The sequence below is a fragment of the Aspergillus versicolor genome (genome assembly GCF_001890125.1).
Source record: "Aspergillus versicolor CBS 583.65 unplaced genomic scaffold ASPVEscaffold_2, whole genome shotgun sequence".
Classification (NCBI taxonomy): domain Eukaryota; kingdom Fungi; phylum Ascomycota; class Eurotiomycetes; order Eurotiales; family Aspergillaceae; genus Aspergillus; species Aspergillus versicolor.
Genome location: NW_024467525.1, coordinates 2526799 through 2544157, shown reverse-complemented (window position 1 = coordinate 2544157; position 17359 = coordinate 2526799). Strand labels below are relative to the sequence as shown.

The following is a 17359-nucleotide window of genomic DNA, read 5'->3' as shown; positions in this document are numbered from 1 at the left end:
GGACGCCACGCGTCTTTGATAGGCAGAAGTGTTTGAGGGCGTTACTTCAAACAGCTAGGCAGAAGCCGTAGAATTAGTGACGTTATGTACATGGAGATGGAAATAGACAAGGCAGAAATGAGGGCGGAAGGAATACAAAGCGGTCAATCATAGAGAAAACAGAAAAAGGAATTCATAATCTCATATCATATGCAATGCAGTAAGTCGTCGATCTGGTAGTAGTATGCATATCTTGCAGAGCTTGTGGATCAAAGAACCAGGAACAGGAGAAGGCATGGCGCTAGTCCAACCGATAAAATCAAACACGTTAGGCAATTTCTGCTATGATGGAAACGTGAGAGCCAGGGAATAGCCCCGTCATCCCGGCATAACAACCCCAGTACCAGTCATTGTTGATGTTTTCCGCCTCCGTAATTTCCGCGCCACGAGGGAACATTAGCTCGTCGTAAACGCCTTCTTCTGGGTACCAGGACCACATTGCTTGTACGATTAGGCCGACGCCGCCGTCTGGTGGGAAGCGACGGGAGGCCGAGGGAGCCGTGACGGGGCTTTGTGGCTGATTAGGGTCGAGCGAGGAAGGAGTGCTTGGATCGGAATTCGGTATGCGGTCACGGACGCGTGAAGTTTTCTTTCGACGCTCAGATCCTTCTTTCCAGCTCCAGTCACCTACAGTAGATGGACTCTCCGCTGTAGGCGTTCCGCCAGCGCTGGGGGCGGCTTGAGCTGGGGATGAGGCCGACGCAAGATGCTTGTCCTTCAAAGCGTGGCCGCCAACAAGGTTGCGCGCAATGACGCGGCGCTGTCCTTCAGGATAATCTTCGAACCCAATAACAACCATGCGATGGCCCTTGAGGCAGCGACGCCATCCGTTGAGTCCGTTCTCCTTGCGTATTTTTGACGTTGCGACAAACTTTAGGTAGCAATTCGCGCAGAGGTCATAATCCCCGTTATTGCACTGGAGGCAGTGAAACCGAAGCGTCGATGTGGAGATGGGACTGGTGCAAGCATCACACCGAGTGGTAATGCTCAATAATTTCAACGTTTCCGTGTTGCTGTCAGCAGTGGGCTGCTCTTGCGGGCTGCGAGCTGGCCTGACGCGGCAGATTGGGAGTAGCGGGTGGGTGCAGCATTTGCCCTGGTTGACACATCTGTTGCAAAATCCCCAGTCACCTTGATTGCATTGACTGCAGGTCCAAAGGCCCTCGTTGGCAGAGGATTGGCATCGATCACAAAAGAGGCCTTGCTGTAATCTGTGCGCAGGGTTATCACTAGTCATCTCTCTTCCATCTCTCACAAATCGAACGGCTGTCTCAGGAGGACGGGAATATTTGAAAGATTGGAGAACATGATGAGCTCCCTCTGGTCGCTTGGGTCGGTCACCTGGGATTAATCTCGTTCTTACAAATTCAGCTTGCGCGGATGTCCCAAACCCCTTCCACTCTAAGCAACCTCGTCCTGAACGGTAACATCTAAGACACAGATGGAAGTCGCCGTCTTTACACTGAGCACATTTTCCATGTAGGTCGTACTGAATGTTGAGCTTTCCGCAGCGATCGCATGAAATGTTGGGTTCCAGATACGAGTCGGCAGGCGGCACCACCGCATTGGAGCGAGAGGATGATGGTCTCTGGCGTGACTCTGGCGTGGCTGGGCCATTGATTTCGGCCACGACAGAGCTGTTCGTGAGGAAATCGGATACACCATTCCGAGGACGCACAGAGCCAGGAGTGTCGAGCGGGTTTCGTGCTGCTGCGGCAGTCACTCTCGGAGAATCGATGGATGATCTGGTACGAGTGTGACTAGACGCTCGATTTCTTTCACCGATGACGATATTAGGGACGCTTTGGTCGGAAGAAGAATTGGCTCGCCGGGAACGTGTGGTGGCAGAACCGGTCGGCCGCGGTCGTGAGTGCGAGTTCCGGGGACGTTCTGGAATTACATCACTTGCAGATCTCTGAGCAGGACCGAGTGTAACATCAGATGACGAAGCTGGATTAAAAGGTACCGGAGACGTTCTCCTCCGACGGTTGCTCCCTTGCTCAGAAAGCTGCCTCCGGTGGTTTGATGGTCCATGAGGCGTAGGAGGTTCTAACAGAGGCGATCTCGGGTTGGAAGAGCTATTAGTCGACCCTTGCGGTCTCTGCATAGACTGCGAGCGAGCATGGGGCTGCCTCTGTGTTTGCAACAATTCTGGGGCATCCTGCCGTCGCTGGGAGCGTGACCGTAATATATTATGCCTTCGACGATACGCATCAGCAATGCGCTCGCTGAGTTCCTCTTCTTGTCCAGGCTCCAGACTGTCCAGGTCTATATCTTCAAGGAGCCCTTCTTCAAAGATTTGTCGTAGGATCTCCTCCTCCATAGTCTCGGTATCCGATAAGCTCAATAGGGACCGTAGGCTTGACTGGTGTTCGACCCGTCGTGTCCGTTCCGTAGCACTCTCTGGCCGCCCTGCTCCTATTGTTGTTCGAGTGGTCCGTTGCCGCCGCGTTGATCGCTCCTCTTCCCGTCGTCGCCGGGACCGACTGTCTTCTCGTTGGTGGTCGAGCTCCGCAATATCCATCCGGCGATTGATTGAAGATTGCCGCTGCCTATGAGTTGTTGTCGATTGGCTCTGAGAATCCTGTAGGCTCAACTGACGAACCTCCTCCACCATTCTCTGGTCCTCTCCATCAGACCCCGCGGAGCTATCACCGGGAGAAGTGATAGGGGGGAAAACTGACTCCCCATGCTTATATCGTTGTTCAATCTCAGCCCGTTCAGTAGCTGGCTTGGCACGCTCAGGGTTGGCGGTCAGCACCATGTCCAGGAGTGTCGTGACGGTAGCATTTGGACGAGTTTCGCGAACTTTCGCACGACACGAGGGGCAAGTATATCGAGGGGCGGAGGAGGACGATCGACGAGATGCTTGGGTGTAGAACCATTCTTTCAAACAAGATCCACAGAAAGTATGAAGGCAGTCAAGGAGGGTGAGCGGCTGAAAGAGCAAATCTGTGCAAATCTAACATAGATGTTAGTGATCTGGGCAAAAGCGATAGTAGAACAAATCGTTTAGATCGAAGATTAGCATCGAGACCGCGGAATATTAGATTCCATCCGATGCTACAAGGATGCAAGGGGAGATGATATGCGAGAATGCGAGTCTGGAGCCACCCCGCGTTCCTCAAATAACTGGGGTGAACAAAAAGAGAAAAGATGAAAAAAGAAACACACTTACCGAGCAAGTCAGCTCTTTCTCAAGGTCCCCCAGACCAGGACCACCTTGCGGCTCGGTCGACATAGAGAGGCTAAACCACGGAAGTGTGGAAGCGATGGGGAGAGAGACCTGGAAGAAGAGGAACCGTGGGTTGTGGTCGGAAGAGAAACGAGGGTCCCACGGCGATCGGCGAGATCGGGTCCACTCCGGCCGCGTGAAGATGGCGTCGATCACTACGTAGTGTTACAACTTACGGTGTACAATGTATGTAGAATAATTAATGTACAATTCTCTCCATGGCAAATTCAGAGGCTATTAAACGTCAGGTTCAGAATATGTACTGAAGTATCAGGCAGTTTTGTTCATGTCATGATTTCCCAAACTTCTCCTTCTCCCAGAACCAATGGTACAGACTCTTCCATTCGCTGGCCTGGTCCTCCACGTAGTCACCGACCAGCTCCGCTGTCTCGTTGGACGCCATCGCATCGACATCCACTGGGCTTGCATTGGACGTCATGTCAACCGCTATATTACCCGAGTGATTGTCCAGGACTTCTTCTGTGCTGCTCTTCGCTTTCTCAGCGAGGCCTTTCGCACCCTCTCGAGCGGCGTCAGCGTATTCTTCAGCTCGCTCTCGAGCCCTCTCCAGCAGCTCTTCCGGACTTGGATACCGTCGAGTGATAATGAGAAGAAGATAGTATGTTCGTACAATCCCAGCGTATACCGCGTCTTTCGCAAGCATAGTAAAGCCATGAGAAAAGAAACCCTTCAGCACTTCCCCACGAAGACCAGCGTAAAGTTCAGAAACTCCTTCGGTGCGAGCTATGTTAATGACACTGGAGATTATTGATGGCATAAAAGCTGACCCTTCCGGTTCGCCGGCGGTGTTCGTGTTCGCGCGTTTCTTTCCGGGGGCCGCACCAGAGCCAGAGACCTGGGAGCGAGTCTTGGCCATTGAGAACGGATATGTGATCGAAGACGCTGCTGACTTGCTGATGGCAGCTACTAAGAAAGTTACTGCTGCAGAAGGTTTCTCGTTCTTGCTGCGACGACGAATTGCGTATTTAAGCATTTCGTTAAGGAAAAATGTGATCGATGGGTTCAGAGTAAGAATCAGTGATGCCGAATATCCTGACCAGAACCCCCCAATGCCCTTCTCCGCCCGAATTTTTGCTGCTATATCCGACGAACTAGAAGAAGGCCCCGATATTTGTTTTCGAGCCACGATATTCGACAATGGTGTTGTGAAAAGCTTTGAAAATGCTCCTGCCAATACCCCAATCGCCAATTCATCCGGAACAGGCAAAACAGTACGCTTTGACCGACGTTGAGACCCAAACCTTGCGGCAATCCTCTTTTGTCGGAAGAACTCATACGCTAAGAAGAAGAGGAAGGCGTCAAGCACGCTTTTTGCTGTGTCTTGAGTGATGCCAGCATATAAACTGCTGGTCCCCCCTTTAGCGTATATTTTACGCGCGGCATCTAGGATTCCAGTATATTCGTCTTCATCACTTTTCTCTCCGTCTGATCTCTGCTTGCGTTGTTTCTGCGTCTGTAATCTGGCAATGATAAGGCTGAGGGGGTAGGTGGCAAGGTTGGATGCTGCAGCACCGACGGCCCCAGCAACAGCATTGCCTATAGTAGGTAAAGCCGGGCCATTCAGAGCAGCTTGTTTCCAATCCTCTGTCGGCGGTGTGTCTTCGTACTTCAAGTATAGCTGGTAGGAATCCTAGACAATTCCAGTGTCAGACAGGCTTAGGGTGAAACTAAAGCGTTCGGGTGCCATACCAGCTCGTAGTCGTCTTGGGACATTTTGCCAGTATATTACGTGCCTTTTCGCTTGCGACAACACTTGTAGGATGGAAGAAGCGAAGAAGCGGAGAGGAGAAGAGCGAATTCGCCCTGTCGGCTGGCCTTGGAATCCGGGGTCGAGAGCCCGGAACCCGATAACGTCATTTGGTCCGTGCTGACAGAGGTGCATGTGATAGGTATCCCAAACGTCACTTCTGGGAAAATAGTGACAGCCCATTTTCCATCGCTTGAAGCTATTCCAGGAAATCTGGGAGTCTAAGCCGATGACCGATCGCGCTTGGTGCAGTTTTTTCTTCACCACGGGACCGTCGCTCACAAGCATCAAACGGGACGGGCGAAGATTAATGGCGAAGATTCGGGCGTTCCTCTCTTCTTCCCTGAGAGACTTTAAAAAAAGGCACCGAGGCACCTGTGGCCTATTTGTTATCTTCGAAGAGACTCAATTCATTTGGTTCACAGTGTGGCGTCTTTGCCATTTCCTTCTTCGTGACTCACCAGTATCGTTTATTACTCTACGGCGAAGCATCATCTTACTGGAAAACGAGATGTAAATCGGCATGTCTTGTCTATTTCACGCTCCCACGAAGTTCTATCGACATTTATGAGAGCCAGCTTCTCACCAAGCGTGGTGTCTCGTCTAGTAAGTGATAGCATCTGATGAACAGCCAGATAAACCCCAAGAAACCCAAAGGGAAAAACAAAGCGTCATTCCTCATCCCGAGGTGTAGGAGATAGTAAATCCAGTGCAATAGAAGTGAAACATGAAGCACGGTGCACAAATACAAAACAGAAAGCGAGCAAATTAAGTCATAAAGTCGCCAAATAATAGGTATGACAAACCTGAATGATGTGGATCAACCAAATATGCATAATAGAATCAACCGACAACAACAAAACGCGGGATTAAAAACCGAGGAAAAGGCAAAATAAATATAAAAGAGAGCATGTTATTGTAATTCCCTTGAAACATTTCGGTAACCCCCTAAGACACCATCACCAGTATCCTTAAAACTTGCGTAGAATAGACCTCCTAAATCGGGGTATCGTGCCGTGCTGAGCTGAATCATAGGTCGTTCGTTATTCGTAGAGTCGTTTCGCCGCCGTTCTCTCTCCTTTTTTCCCCCTCTCGTTTTCTTGGTTTGTTTTGGGGGGCTTCGTTCTATGAGGGATCTACCGTTCTCCCCATGCTATCACTTTGGTAGACAAATGCCTGAACATCGTGTTGGGTCGGGGTAAAATGACGCTCAGCGGCGACGTTTCGAGGGGGCAGAAACGCCTTCGGCCTGGTTTTCCTGGCGTCCACGCTTCCTGGTAGCAGGAGTGTTGGAGTTCTGCTGCGAAACATGGGATGGAGTTGCAGGGTTTGCAAACTCGCCATACTGATTCGACTGAAGGTTCATGTATAACTCTGATACTCCGTTCCGCTGGTTGCCCTGAAGCTGGTGCTGCGGCCACTGCTGGATAGAGTTATGGCTGACACCCAGCATCTGAGAAGCCTGAGTGTTCTGGAAGTTGTTGTACGGAGACAACATGCTGGGATCGAAATCGTTGCCCACCGGCTGGGTGCGCGAATACATAGCAGTATTCAAAGATTGTTGGGCTAGCGAAGGCGTACCAGGGACTGGATACTGGCCACCTCTAAAGTTTTGCATTTGTTGGTGCGCATATTGTGCTGGATATCTAGATGCGTTGGGGTTGTTTCCCATGTAGTGTGCGGCGTTCACAGCATGTTCCAAGGGAGCTGCACGTGGAGCTGGAGCCAGAGGACGGTTTGCATTCACAGCAAGCTGTGGTTGTAATCCACTATTGTGGGTTACTACTGCGTTCGTTGACTGGGTGGTCTTTTGATTGGGTGAAATAGTTTTCGACCGTGCTTTTGGCTTCGTGGTATCTTGATCTTGAAATTGCTTGCCGAGCTTCATCAAGTTTGCCTTATCCTTATTGAGCCGCTGGTTGGAGATGACACGGTGTCGCGAGCCTATGGGGTCGTCGATGAACTGGTGAATGAAGTCTACTCGCAGGAGATGCTTGCAAATTGTCTTATGCAAGTCAACAGCTTCCATGATCGCAGCCATCCGGCTAGCAAACGAACCGATGTTCCCCTTTTGTGGCTTGCCAGTAAAAGCGCCACGTGTTTCCCGTGTGATCGCAGCTTCCTGTTGAATCCTTGTCAGTACAATCCCAGTAAATACTCTTCATCGACTTACCAAGACTTCCCAGCAAGCTAACTCGACACTTCTAGGGTCAGGACCGTTGGATTTGAAGGGCTTCTTCTGGCCGTCGTTGTCCATGGCGTTATCCAAAGACCAGAAAAGTTCGATTAATCTTTTGACGAACGCCCGTTTTTGCGCAACGGTTCGAGGGACAGTGGAGTCGTATGCAGGTGTCCTACTTTTAACCTTGAGACTTTCTCGTGCTTCCTCGAGTGAAGTAAAATGAGTTGAGGTGGAGTCTTCATCAGTAGCTTCAAGCGACTCAGAAACTAAGCTCTGATAAAGTTCAGGACGATCTGCGAAACCATCGTCAGTGCCCCTGGAATTAGCGTTCAGAGGTTTCAGGTTATTGTCGCCATGCACAACTGATGCTCCAAATGCGCCTACATCGCTAGCAGATTCATCGGAATGGTTCGAGAACGGGTTGGAAGCCATCTGCTTGTTGTCTCCATCCGTGCTTGATTCTGCAATTGCGTCTCCCAGACTGGGGGAAGTGTGAGACTGATTGACAGTCGAACTGTTGTCACCTTTCCCTGCTGTATTCTCCTCCAGCTGTATTTCCAATTGGTTCTCGATGTGCTGCTTGGGGGCGTCAGTCTGGTCAAGAGCCTTGCCCGGGAAGACATCAGCCTGAGGGCTTACAAGAGAGGAATCCATTTCACCCTGGATACCAGAAGCCATTGTGACCGGTGCCATTGCTAGGCTTGTATGGTGAGGGTCTTGTGCAAGCTCATAGCTTGCAGGGCTGTCTGGAGTGTCGTGAATAGTCGACATATTCAAAGAGTCATGGCCCTCTGCGCTCCAAGCACTAGGGTCATCGGAGCTGAACAGTTCATCACCGTAAAAGGGAAGAGTTTCGGCGCTTTCCTGTACCATAGATTCAAAGGTTTGGTGATCCACGTCGTTTTCTGAATGGTTGCTGGTATGATCAAGGTGACTGTTTTGAGAGGGTATCGAAGGACGGTTGAGGTCCACTTCTCCCGTAGCTTTTCTGGAGAGGCTTAGTTTGGGGTCGATACCGGCAGAATTGTTATTAGGGAGCGGCTGGTTAGCATCATCGATGCTTGGGGGCAGAGAAAGGAATAAGTTGTCAGTCATGGAAGATGGATTGCTGGCTTCCCTAAAGCTCTGCAAAGTCTCGAGGGACTGTGTAGGCGAGCCAGTCGTGGCAAACCCTTGAGACTCGGCCCTTTCGTGGGACACAATGGGAGGTGCTGGAGACGAGGATGAAAGGCCAGGGTGCATAGGCCAAGGGAGATGGAGCGGGCCAATGCGAGTAGCAGAGCCTGCCTTGCCCTGAACAGTGCTCGTCTTGTGATAAGCCATAAGAGTGAGGGTCAAGGGAATTCCGATTGGACAATTCCAGAATGAAATGCACGAACGATATCTTGATGATAGATGGATGGATATAACGACGGATACGAGAGGTCTAGTGTTGGGAATTGAGAAGTAGTTGATGAAGAGGGAAAAGATGGAGAGAATGAGAAAGATGAAGAGAAGGAGGAAGATGGGGATGAAGAGACAAAAGCAGGGTAGGTGCAGAAACTGACAGAATTTATAAAAAGTAGCGAATTCAGACGGCGGCCATGAGTAGAGCTGACCCTTCACTATCAACTGTCAACAGTGAACAGGTCAACATCATTCACTGACTTGAGGAAGAGGCAGCCGTATAGGATCATAGTACAAGAACCAATTATGTGACAAGCATCGCTGATAGGCTTCCCACTGTTCAAATTTTCAGCCAAGTGAAGGTTGTAGTCATGGGAGGGCCAGTCTCATTCACAGCCTCATGCACCAGCGTTTCGAACAATGGCCACCGGTTGTCCAAAATGGGCCTCAATAAAGACTGGCCATTGTCAACTTGTGAACACAATCTTATTGTGGAGCCTGATTGGCACAAACAATAGGAATCCTCTCAACGTTGATATTGTCTCGGGCTCCGTAGTGCCCATGGGTACCAGCGCATTTTGCGTTCGATTATTTCCAAGCTTCCCAATGGATTGAGAAACGTAGTTGGAGGCGGTGATAGGCATGTTCGTTTTGGCTTCCGAAATTTGGAAACTGTAACCATATACCAATACAATTCACCTTCGCCTTTGCCCGTGTTGGCGAACTCATACCGAAGAGAGTAAAAAAATGACAGTCCCAGTCAAGCTACCACGGAGACACTGTATTTCAAACCCCATGGGTCGAAAGGAACCTAGCCCAGCTTGCTCTATTTCCCCATATTGCCAGTCACCTGATATCGACAGCTGAGACGAAAGGGGTTGGGACCATGTTCTTATCACAAGCTTTCAAGGAAGGAGCCAGATATCCAACGAACTATCGCCCCTGGCAGCTGGAAGGTCTTGGTTCATGTCATCCGCATGCTCTTTGTAGTCCTTCTGTCCAGAAGTTGTCGCCATAATGTTGCCCATTGGATGCAGGATGGTACTACTTAGCGTGTCTACAGTGTTTTGTTCAGTACGTATTATTCCAGTCCGCGGAATTTGGGCTTACCATCATGAAATTTCCACTGCCAGGTTGGGTCCTGTGGCCCAGCACTGTGTGTGGGATCTTGCCATAGTCTCATCGTGCCGTCTTTACCACCAGCCCAGATACCATGTTCGGTTCCATTTCCCGTTGAAACCAAGTCTATCTTCATCCGCTGGTTCGTAAAGGCATTGCGTCCTTGAAGCCACCCAAGAAGCCGACCGGTAACTCGGATATCATATATCAGCACGCCACCGCTCTTGCGTTCAGCGATATAGAGATATCGTCCGCAGGGGCTCCAGAGAAGTTGAGTGACCCCACTTCCACCAATATGACGATCTGCTTCCGTTTTGGAAATATTGAAGGTACCCAGAGATTGCCCAGTCCCATTCGAGTCATAGAGACCAATACTTCGCGAAAATGTACCAGCCGCAAGGATGCCATCTCCAGTTGGACACAGCGCCATCGCAGAAACTATTCCCTTCATCCCGACGCCTCCTCCCACCGATTGTTTCCGCTTGCTCGGTATTGTGGGCATCCAAGAAATTGGACCCTCGTTGCCGGGGCGAGATACGTCAAACAGACATATGAGACTATCCGACCCAGTGAGGAACTGGGTACCACCTAAGGTAGGGGGGTAAATAATACAATGCGGTGTTATAAAAGCCTCAGTGGTCGGGTTCACGAGGGAATAAGTTGCAAGTGACGTTGGAGTTAGTGCAGAGGCCAATCGAATTGGGTGGTCTCTGGTGGACGACAAGAAGAGAGCGGAAGATGGATCCTGGAGGGAATATAAAGGATAGAAAGCGGATGCATATGTTGGCTCTCCAGATGGCAAAACAGAATAGGGAATCAGTCTATGGGGAGATTGCCTTTCTTCGAGAAGGTCGGGGGGTCTAGATACGGCTTGTCAGATTATCAAGCCTTAATTTCAAAGAATGAATACACTGACACAATATATGTTGTCATGCGATGGTCAGACGAATCTGTTAGGATTGTAGTACCATCCGGTGACCTGTCAAAAAGCAGTGTCTCAGTAAGTGTATTAAATGGAACAGAAAATAATCAAAGCTTGTGTGGGAATGCGAATGCAAATGCAGTTAAAAATATCAGGGTGTTCTTGTGTTGTAGGAACTCAAAAGAACTCGGTTTAAGCTCACCACTCAGCACTCTTGAAATAACAGCATAAGTCATCGGTGCCCAGCTCACGCTTTACTTCGCTACCCTGGAGGTTTGGGCCCTCGACTTCTCGTCTTGGAAACTTTTGGCCTGAAGATGAAAGCTGCGCGAAGCCAGACTGGGTTGAAGCTAAGCATATAGGTTCATAACTAGTGAGTTTATCCGCCGGCATGGTGCTTCACTGCCTGCATTGGCTAAGGGTGGGCAAGGGCTTGGTGGTGAGGTTCATCAGGCAGAGACGGAAGTGTGGTGGAAACGCGAAGACGATTATGAATGCTCAATTGATCCGGTATTTAAGCTTTAAACAAAGCAGGACCTATAAGCATTCAAGTGACGGTGTCTATACTTCTGAGTCGTAGACTCGGCCAGGTTCGGCGGCTTCTGAGTACGAGCAAACAAAGGAACAGTGTCTCTCTGATCATCCCTGGGGGAGTCAGATCGAATACTTATATTCTGCTACTGGGAAGGAATTTTGAACAACATCTACCCCGACCAGACGTTGAGATTTGATATCGACAAGCTCATGATGTCGTTGGTTAGCGCCGGCAGAATTTTCCGCATTTGTGCGTTAGTCGCGCCGGGGCCGGAGAAACCACAGCTTGGCTGGGGTCAAGCTAAACACCGCTGGGCAACAGGCGGTTTCCTTTGGTGGAACGCAGAGTGCTGGGCAATATTTTTCAACGTCGGTTGGTTCTTTGTTTCGAGCCAGTGGCGCAAACAGCCTGTGCAGGGAGCTGTCTCGATACGGACGATTCCACGCGCACTCTGCTTTATTAAGGAAGGGTCTGCTGAGCCTTTCAAGAATGTTTTCTTCAAAACCCGCAACTCCCTCAACCGGGCTTTCCATCAACACGAATTCCGCCAATTCTCTCTTGTAAGCGTCCTCAATCAAATCTCTAATTTTCCCCTTCGTGATTTGTCTAACATCACTTTCCATCGACTAGTGGTGGCAATTCTAATCAAGCGACGAACACTACAAGTACGCCTGGCTCCACAGGTGCCTCTGGAGGGCTTTTCGGGACGGCCGCGCAGCAACCCAAGCCAGCTGGCAGCTTATTTGGAAACACTGGGGCCACAAATACACAGCAATCTCAATCTTCTGGGTCCAACATGTTTTCAGGGTTGGGTGGTCAGCAAAACAGCACATCGGGTGGTGGATTATTCGGCAACACCACAGCGAATACCACACAACAACAGTCCGGTGGCCTTTTCTCTGGCGCCGGAGGCGCCAGTAATACCACAACACAAACTGGTAACACGGGAGGATTATTCGGAAACACAGGAGCGGCATCCACAAGTCAAGCTCAGTCTAAGCCCTTCAGTCTAGGCGGCTCTACAAGTGGTGGTATCTTGTAAGTTTATACGTAAACCATGCACGCGAGTGATTCAGGCTAACGTTCAAATTAGTGGTGGTGCAGCCTCGAATGCCGGTCAACAACAACAGCAGCAGCAGCCTGCAAAACCAACACTCTCGCTTTTCGGAAACCAGAATTCTACCGCACAACAACCCGCACAGCAGACAACAACAACCACGCCCGGGGCTGGAACAGTAATCCCCGGTGTTAAGGTTGATATTAGCAATCTTCTACCCACCACGAAGTACGAAAGCTGCGCCGATGAGGTTAAGGCAGAGCTAGAGCGATTCGATACTTTTGTGCTCAACCAAATAAACATGTGCAATGAAGTTGCCAATCTGGTTCCCTCCGTGGCGGCCCAAGGCGGTACTATCCCTAATGATGTGGAATATGTTCAGGGCAAACTGGAAACAATGCAGCATGCGTTGGAAAATGACGCCAGCGATATTGATCAGCTACGTACCCTGGTTACCCGAGACGCAGCCGAAGCCCAGGTTGCATTCCGTGCTATCGATACCCTTAAACTTCCGCTGCAGTACCAGTCGACCGGGGGCTCTGGATGGTGGTCCGCTCAAGATCAGAAGGTATCGGACCCACAATTACTACGCTCAACGCGGAAAAATACGCTCGCACTCCCCGATGATGTCGAAGGTGACCCATCCGCAAGTAGCATCAATGGAGTTCCAGTGAACCTGGTAGAGTATTTCTCCCAACGATCTGACGAGATGGGCATTGTTCTGGAGCGGTATACGCGAAACTTGAAGGAGATCGAAGACCACCTCCATGGGGTTGAATCAACTCTAGAAAGACAGATCCATGACTTCACAACTTCTCGGAATCGCGATAGCACAGGAGGTGGTGCACCGAAATCAATCCTCAACGACCTCGCCGCCGTTCTGGCCGATGTCGAGACGGGTATCCTAGGTGTTGCCAGCCGCCTAGGTACAGTTACCGAGCAAGCGCAGGAAGTTGTGCTTGGTGCGCCGTCTGGTCTAAGGCATGTTTAACATCGAATAGGCTGCATTTAGTTGAGTCCCTTCTGTATTTTATGATGGCGTATGAATCTGGATATTAATGTCAAGGAACGGCAAGCCATATATGCCTTATTGTGGCTTTGGATATGGTGTTAATCTTATAGAGTAAACAGTGATATATACCTCATGCCTTGGCAATTTTCTTGTCATCTTTCACATCTTTTGCATGCAAACAGCCCAATCGTCTTCAATGTTAAGGTTCTCGATTTCCTATTGTGGCGGGGTCGACTTTAGATCCAAAGCGAAACTATCACCCATCTAAAAACCCAAAATAAATTTCCTACGAAGTTAGCTTTTCAACTAAGAGCGTTTACTATTAACGCCTCGCGCAATAGTGTTTAGTACCTGCCATTTCTAAAACTTCATTTTCCCATGTGCGCGGAATGATTTCTTTAAAGAAACCTCCCAATGGATCCATTATTGCTTGACTATGCCCGTCTCCATGGAATTGCTAGTGATTATACTGCAGTTGATCTACACGCACTCATCGATGACACCCTCAAATATGGCCCTAAAGGCGAACCGCCGCTTCAGCACACCGAGTTAAAATGTCATAATCGCCTGAACACTGCTCGTACGCTGCTCGAAAGCAATATCCGGAGGGAGAAGCTCTGTCTCTCTAAAGAAGGAGCTCGTTTCCTAACCGCACTTATCCGCGACAATCAGGCACAAAGTTTAGTTATCAACTGGGATGACCTTTTACCAAACTTCCATCGCGTTGATGATACCAAAATTGATCCGCCTATTTTCTCCCTAGAGAGTGAAAGCGATGTCAGGTTATCGAAAAAGCCATTGTGGTACTCCGCTCATGACATTGAGTTGGAACTGTTCAATACGTCCCAAGAACTAGCCAACGCTCCGAATCCTCTTGCAAGTCTGCAAATGAATAAGAATTCGTTGATGGATAAGGTCAAGAGGGACAAGCTAAAGTGCTCAAAAGAATCGTTCTCGCTCATACAGAGTGTTAGAGACGATTCTGGACCGTCTGTCCTAGAATTTGAAGATGTCCTAGGAAGTATCTTGGAGGTGAGCTGCGTATTTTTTGTGAGGATATATTGTCTGATATATTGCTAATACCTTTTGGTTCCCTAAAGGAGATTCATACTAAGTCAACAACCCCCATTCTCCGTCCATTAAGCGCTGATTGCCTCACTTCAAGCCCAACGCCTATGTTCGACGAACACATGCTACCAACCCCAGTTTCTCTAGCTTCGAATGGGCTAGAAGTACTTCGTCATCATTCTGCACCTTCTGGGTTAGAATGCGAGTATATAATTAACAAAACCCGATACTCTTTAGTACCGAATAGAGAGAGCCAATGTGACAGCATTGGATTAAGTGAAGAAGATGACTCAACTCATGATACCCCCAAGATAGATATCGAATATTCCTCCAAAACAGGATTTTCAAGCTTGGGGGCATATAATGAAGAAAATAATTCAATGGTTATCGCAACACTTGAACCAAGCAGCTCTTCATTGACTAAATCCAACCCTTCAGATGAACACGATACCTGCAACTCAAACACAAGGTTGAACAACAGGACCTCTGCGACGACATCTGTCAAAGTGCCGTTCTCAGAATACATGAAGGAGACTGAGGGAAGAAGGGATGTAAAGTTACAGCATACACAGCTGTACTTGGGGACGAGCTCGGGGAACGAGCTTTCCAGAGAAGAACCGGAAAGCCTCTCCAGGCATGTGGCATTTACCGTGACAAAACGGCCCCAGGAAGTTAGAGCAGGCCCACAGAACCAATATACATTAGAACTGCATGGAGTCCATGACACCAAAACACCTGTTCTGCAATCACGACGCGTAACTCTGGGCTCCTTATCATCGTATATGGAGACAAGGGGAAGGGGCAACAAAAGGCAGATACCTGCGAAAAGTCCTTACTTTCTTGGTGAGGCATCTCGAGGCCCTGAACAACAAAATAATTACCTTGATCCTAGTTTCAAAGAACGGCAGCAGCAAAATGTTGCTGCTTCCAGTTCTCTGCGAACGCCTCCGATTCCTACCCTTCAGGCACCCCGGTATCCCACTCAGCATGATGGTCTAGCTCTCTTTATATCAACTAGGCTGCTGAAAACTCACCTGCAACTTATACAATGTCTTGAGGGATCGGATCACCCTCCACATTTCATTTACCGAGACTATGAGAATGGCTCATCAAGATGTCAGCCCAAACAACGACCAAAAGACTCATCCTCCCAACATTTCCAGACAGTATCAATCCATTCACCAGATGAAGCAGATATAATACTGTCACCCAGGACTGGAATTATCCTAACAACTTCACAAGCAACCATGCAACTATACCTTCCCGGGCACAAATCCACCTCCATCCAGCCCAATATTTCCCAAATCAAAGCCGTAAACTCCCCACTCCGTGAGTCCATTTATCGACTCTCCACAAGATATCAGCAGTTATACGTATTTATATCGCACAGCACCGAACAATCACAACGCTCCAAACCTCGAGTTTCAAACCCCCAGCTCTCAGCAAATAAAAGCCTCCTTGACTCCCTAACATCCTTATCTGCATTCTGTACCTCATTGTCCGAGTACTCGTCCATAACTCCGCTTATGATACCCTCTGTCCCAGAGTCAGCCGCTTCATGGATCTTGGCCCTTGCCCATAAGCATATTTGTCAACTTCCACCTCAGCGGCCCAATTCACTCTCTCAGTACACGATTGCGTTTACGCCCGTAAACCCGAAGCCACAGCTCGGGGCTTTGCTGGAAAATCCGGGAGAGAGTGTTTGGGAGCTTTTCCTTCGGCGGATGGGACTGAATCCATATGCTGCACATGTTGTGCTTGCTGTTCTGAGGAGGGACGGCGAGTATGTGGCCAATGGCAGTGGATTTCATGAGTCGAGGGTCCAGCAAACGGGTGTTGGATATCTCTCTAGATTTGTAGAGATGACACCGGAAGGCCGAAAAGCACTATTCGGGGGTTTACTCGGGGAGAGAGTTCTGAAGCGAGTTGATTCACTTGTTGAGAGGGACTGGCAGTGCGATTGGGCCCTAAACTTCGACGATGGGATTGAATAAATAGGTGGATGAAGTGTGTTGCTGGCTGGTCCATGGAGCTACCGGCAGATCGTTACAAAGTATGCGTGTAAGAGAGGAGATATCTGATGCTATTACTTATGCTCGTCAAGCCAACAGGTGAGGCTTGTATGAGCTATATTTAGAAATACAGCAAATGGTATGCAAAACAATCATTTCACGCTTTCGGCAATAAATGCAAGAAACAATATCCCAAGAGTATGAGGGAAACAATTAATGTTTCTCTGTTGTCATCCAGGCACGTTTTCTAGTTTTTTATAGGGGGTTGCAACATAGAGGATCATGATTTTGTCAAAAGGTATAATACAAGGAGTCGGTTTCGGACAATCCGGCCCGAGAGGCAAGACGAACAAGAACCTCGCGTTAAATCCGATTCATGGTCTTCTTTACTCGTTGATTTTGGCAAGGATCCTAATTGTTAATGTTAGAATTGCTGTGACTGTCAGGGAATGGGTGAAAGGGCATACTCAGAGTCCCGGAAAAGGGTGTACTCCTCCTCACCGATCTTGAGGGGGCTGCCACCGAACTAAGGACAGAAAAAAATCCCGATTAGCATCTAGTCCCTTGATTGTATATATGTACGATAATCCTCAAATATCCTAGCTCGTTCAATTCGAGGTCACAGGGGCAAAACATACCTGGGGGATCAGAACGCGGTCACCAGCACTGACGCCCATAGGGACGCGCTGGCCGTTGCGGTCAACGGCACCGGGGCCAACAGCGAGAACCTTAGCCTCGTTCTGCTCCTTGACGCTGCTCTCGGGGAGGAAGATGCCGGAGGCGGTCTTAGCCTCGGGCTTGACGCGCTGGACGAGGACGCGGTCCAGGAGAGGAGCAAGGTTCTTGACACTGCGGAGGAAAGACTAGCAAATTCAAGGAGTATTAGAAATTCGACCTCTCATTCAGCGAGCTAGAAGCCGCAAGCCGCCTTTGCAGGGGTTGGCGCTCAGCCGAAAAAGTTTTGACGGCCACGAATTTCGCATTAGGGTATTATCGGAACAACGTACCATGGTGAGTTATGCGA

At 49.3% G+C, this 17359-nt stretch overlaps 6 protein-coding genes across 6 annotated transcripts; 2 read left to right on the top strand and 4 right to left on the bottom strand.

Moving 5' to 3' along the window:
* Window positions 1-307: 307 nt before the first annotated feature.
* ASPVEDRAFT_124074 (SH3 domain protein) lies at window positions 308-5008 on the bottom strand (the record flags this gene model as incomplete). The annotated part of the gene is made up of 5 exons (XM_040806148.1): window positions 308-3001; window positions 3218-3325; window positions 3458-3488; window positions 3580-4925; window positions 4985-5008. The coding sequence occupies 5 exons, from the start codon at window positions 5006-5008 to the stop codon at window positions 308-310; spliced, it is 4203 nt and encodes a 1400-aa protein (XP_040664512.1).
* Window positions 5009-5791: 783 nt separating this feature from the next.
* Window positions 5792-8813, bottom strand: ASPVEDRAFT_481852 (uncharacterized protein). Its single transcript, XM_040813958.1, has 2 exons — window positions 7216-8813; window positions 5792-7164 (listed from the first exon to the last, which is right to left on the bottom strand). Exons 1-2 carry the CDS (start codon window positions 8545-8547, stop codon window positions 6253-6255), a joined length of 2244 nt encoding a protein of 747 aa, XP_040664511.1. The 5' UTR covers window positions 8548-8813; the 3' UTR covers window positions 5792-6252.
* A 702-nt stretch (window positions 8814-9515) lies between these two features.
* Window positions 9516-11044, bottom strand: ASPVEDRAFT_123364 (uncharacterized protein; the record flags this gene model as incomplete). Its single annotated transcript, XM_040806075.1, has 4 exons — window positions 9516-9667; window positions 9721-10589; window positions 10646-10708; window positions 10854-11044. 4 exons carry the CDS (start codon window positions 11042-11044, stop codon window positions 9516-9518), a joined length of 1275 nt encoding a protein of 424 aa, XP_040664510.1.
* A 631-nt stretch (window positions 11045-11675) lies between these two features.
* On the top strand, window positions 11676-13234 carry ASPVEDRAFT_80379 (nucleoporin FG repeat-containing protein; the record flags this gene model as incomplete). Its single annotated transcript, XM_040816854.1, has 3 exons — window positions 11676-11746; window positions 11817-12224; window positions 12280-13234. 3 exons carry the CDS (start codon window positions 11676-11678, stop codon window positions 13232-13234), a joined length of 1434 nt encoding a protein of 477 aa, XP_040664509.1.
* A 435-nt stretch (window positions 13235-13669) lies between these two features.
* On the top strand, window positions 13670-16317 carry ASPVEDRAFT_25598 (uncharacterized protein; the record flags this gene model as incomplete). Its single annotated transcript, XM_040809795.1, has 2 exons — window positions 13670-14287; window positions 14356-16317. 2 exons carry the CDS (start codon window positions 13670-13672, stop codon window positions 16315-16317), a joined length of 2580 nt encoding a protein of 859 aa, XP_040664508.1.
* Window positions 16318-16777: 460 nt separating this feature from the next.
* On the bottom strand, window positions 16778-17345 carry ASPVEDRAFT_25597 (GroES family chaperonin; the record flags this gene model as incomplete). Its single annotated transcript, XM_040809794.1, has 3 exons — window positions 16778-16861; window positions 16974-17198; window positions 17343-17345. 3 exons carry the CDS (start codon window positions 17343-17345, stop codon window positions 16778-16780), a joined length of 312 nt encoding a protein of 103 aa, XP_040664507.1.
* Between the last annotated feature and the right edge of the window lie 14 nt (window positions 17346-17359).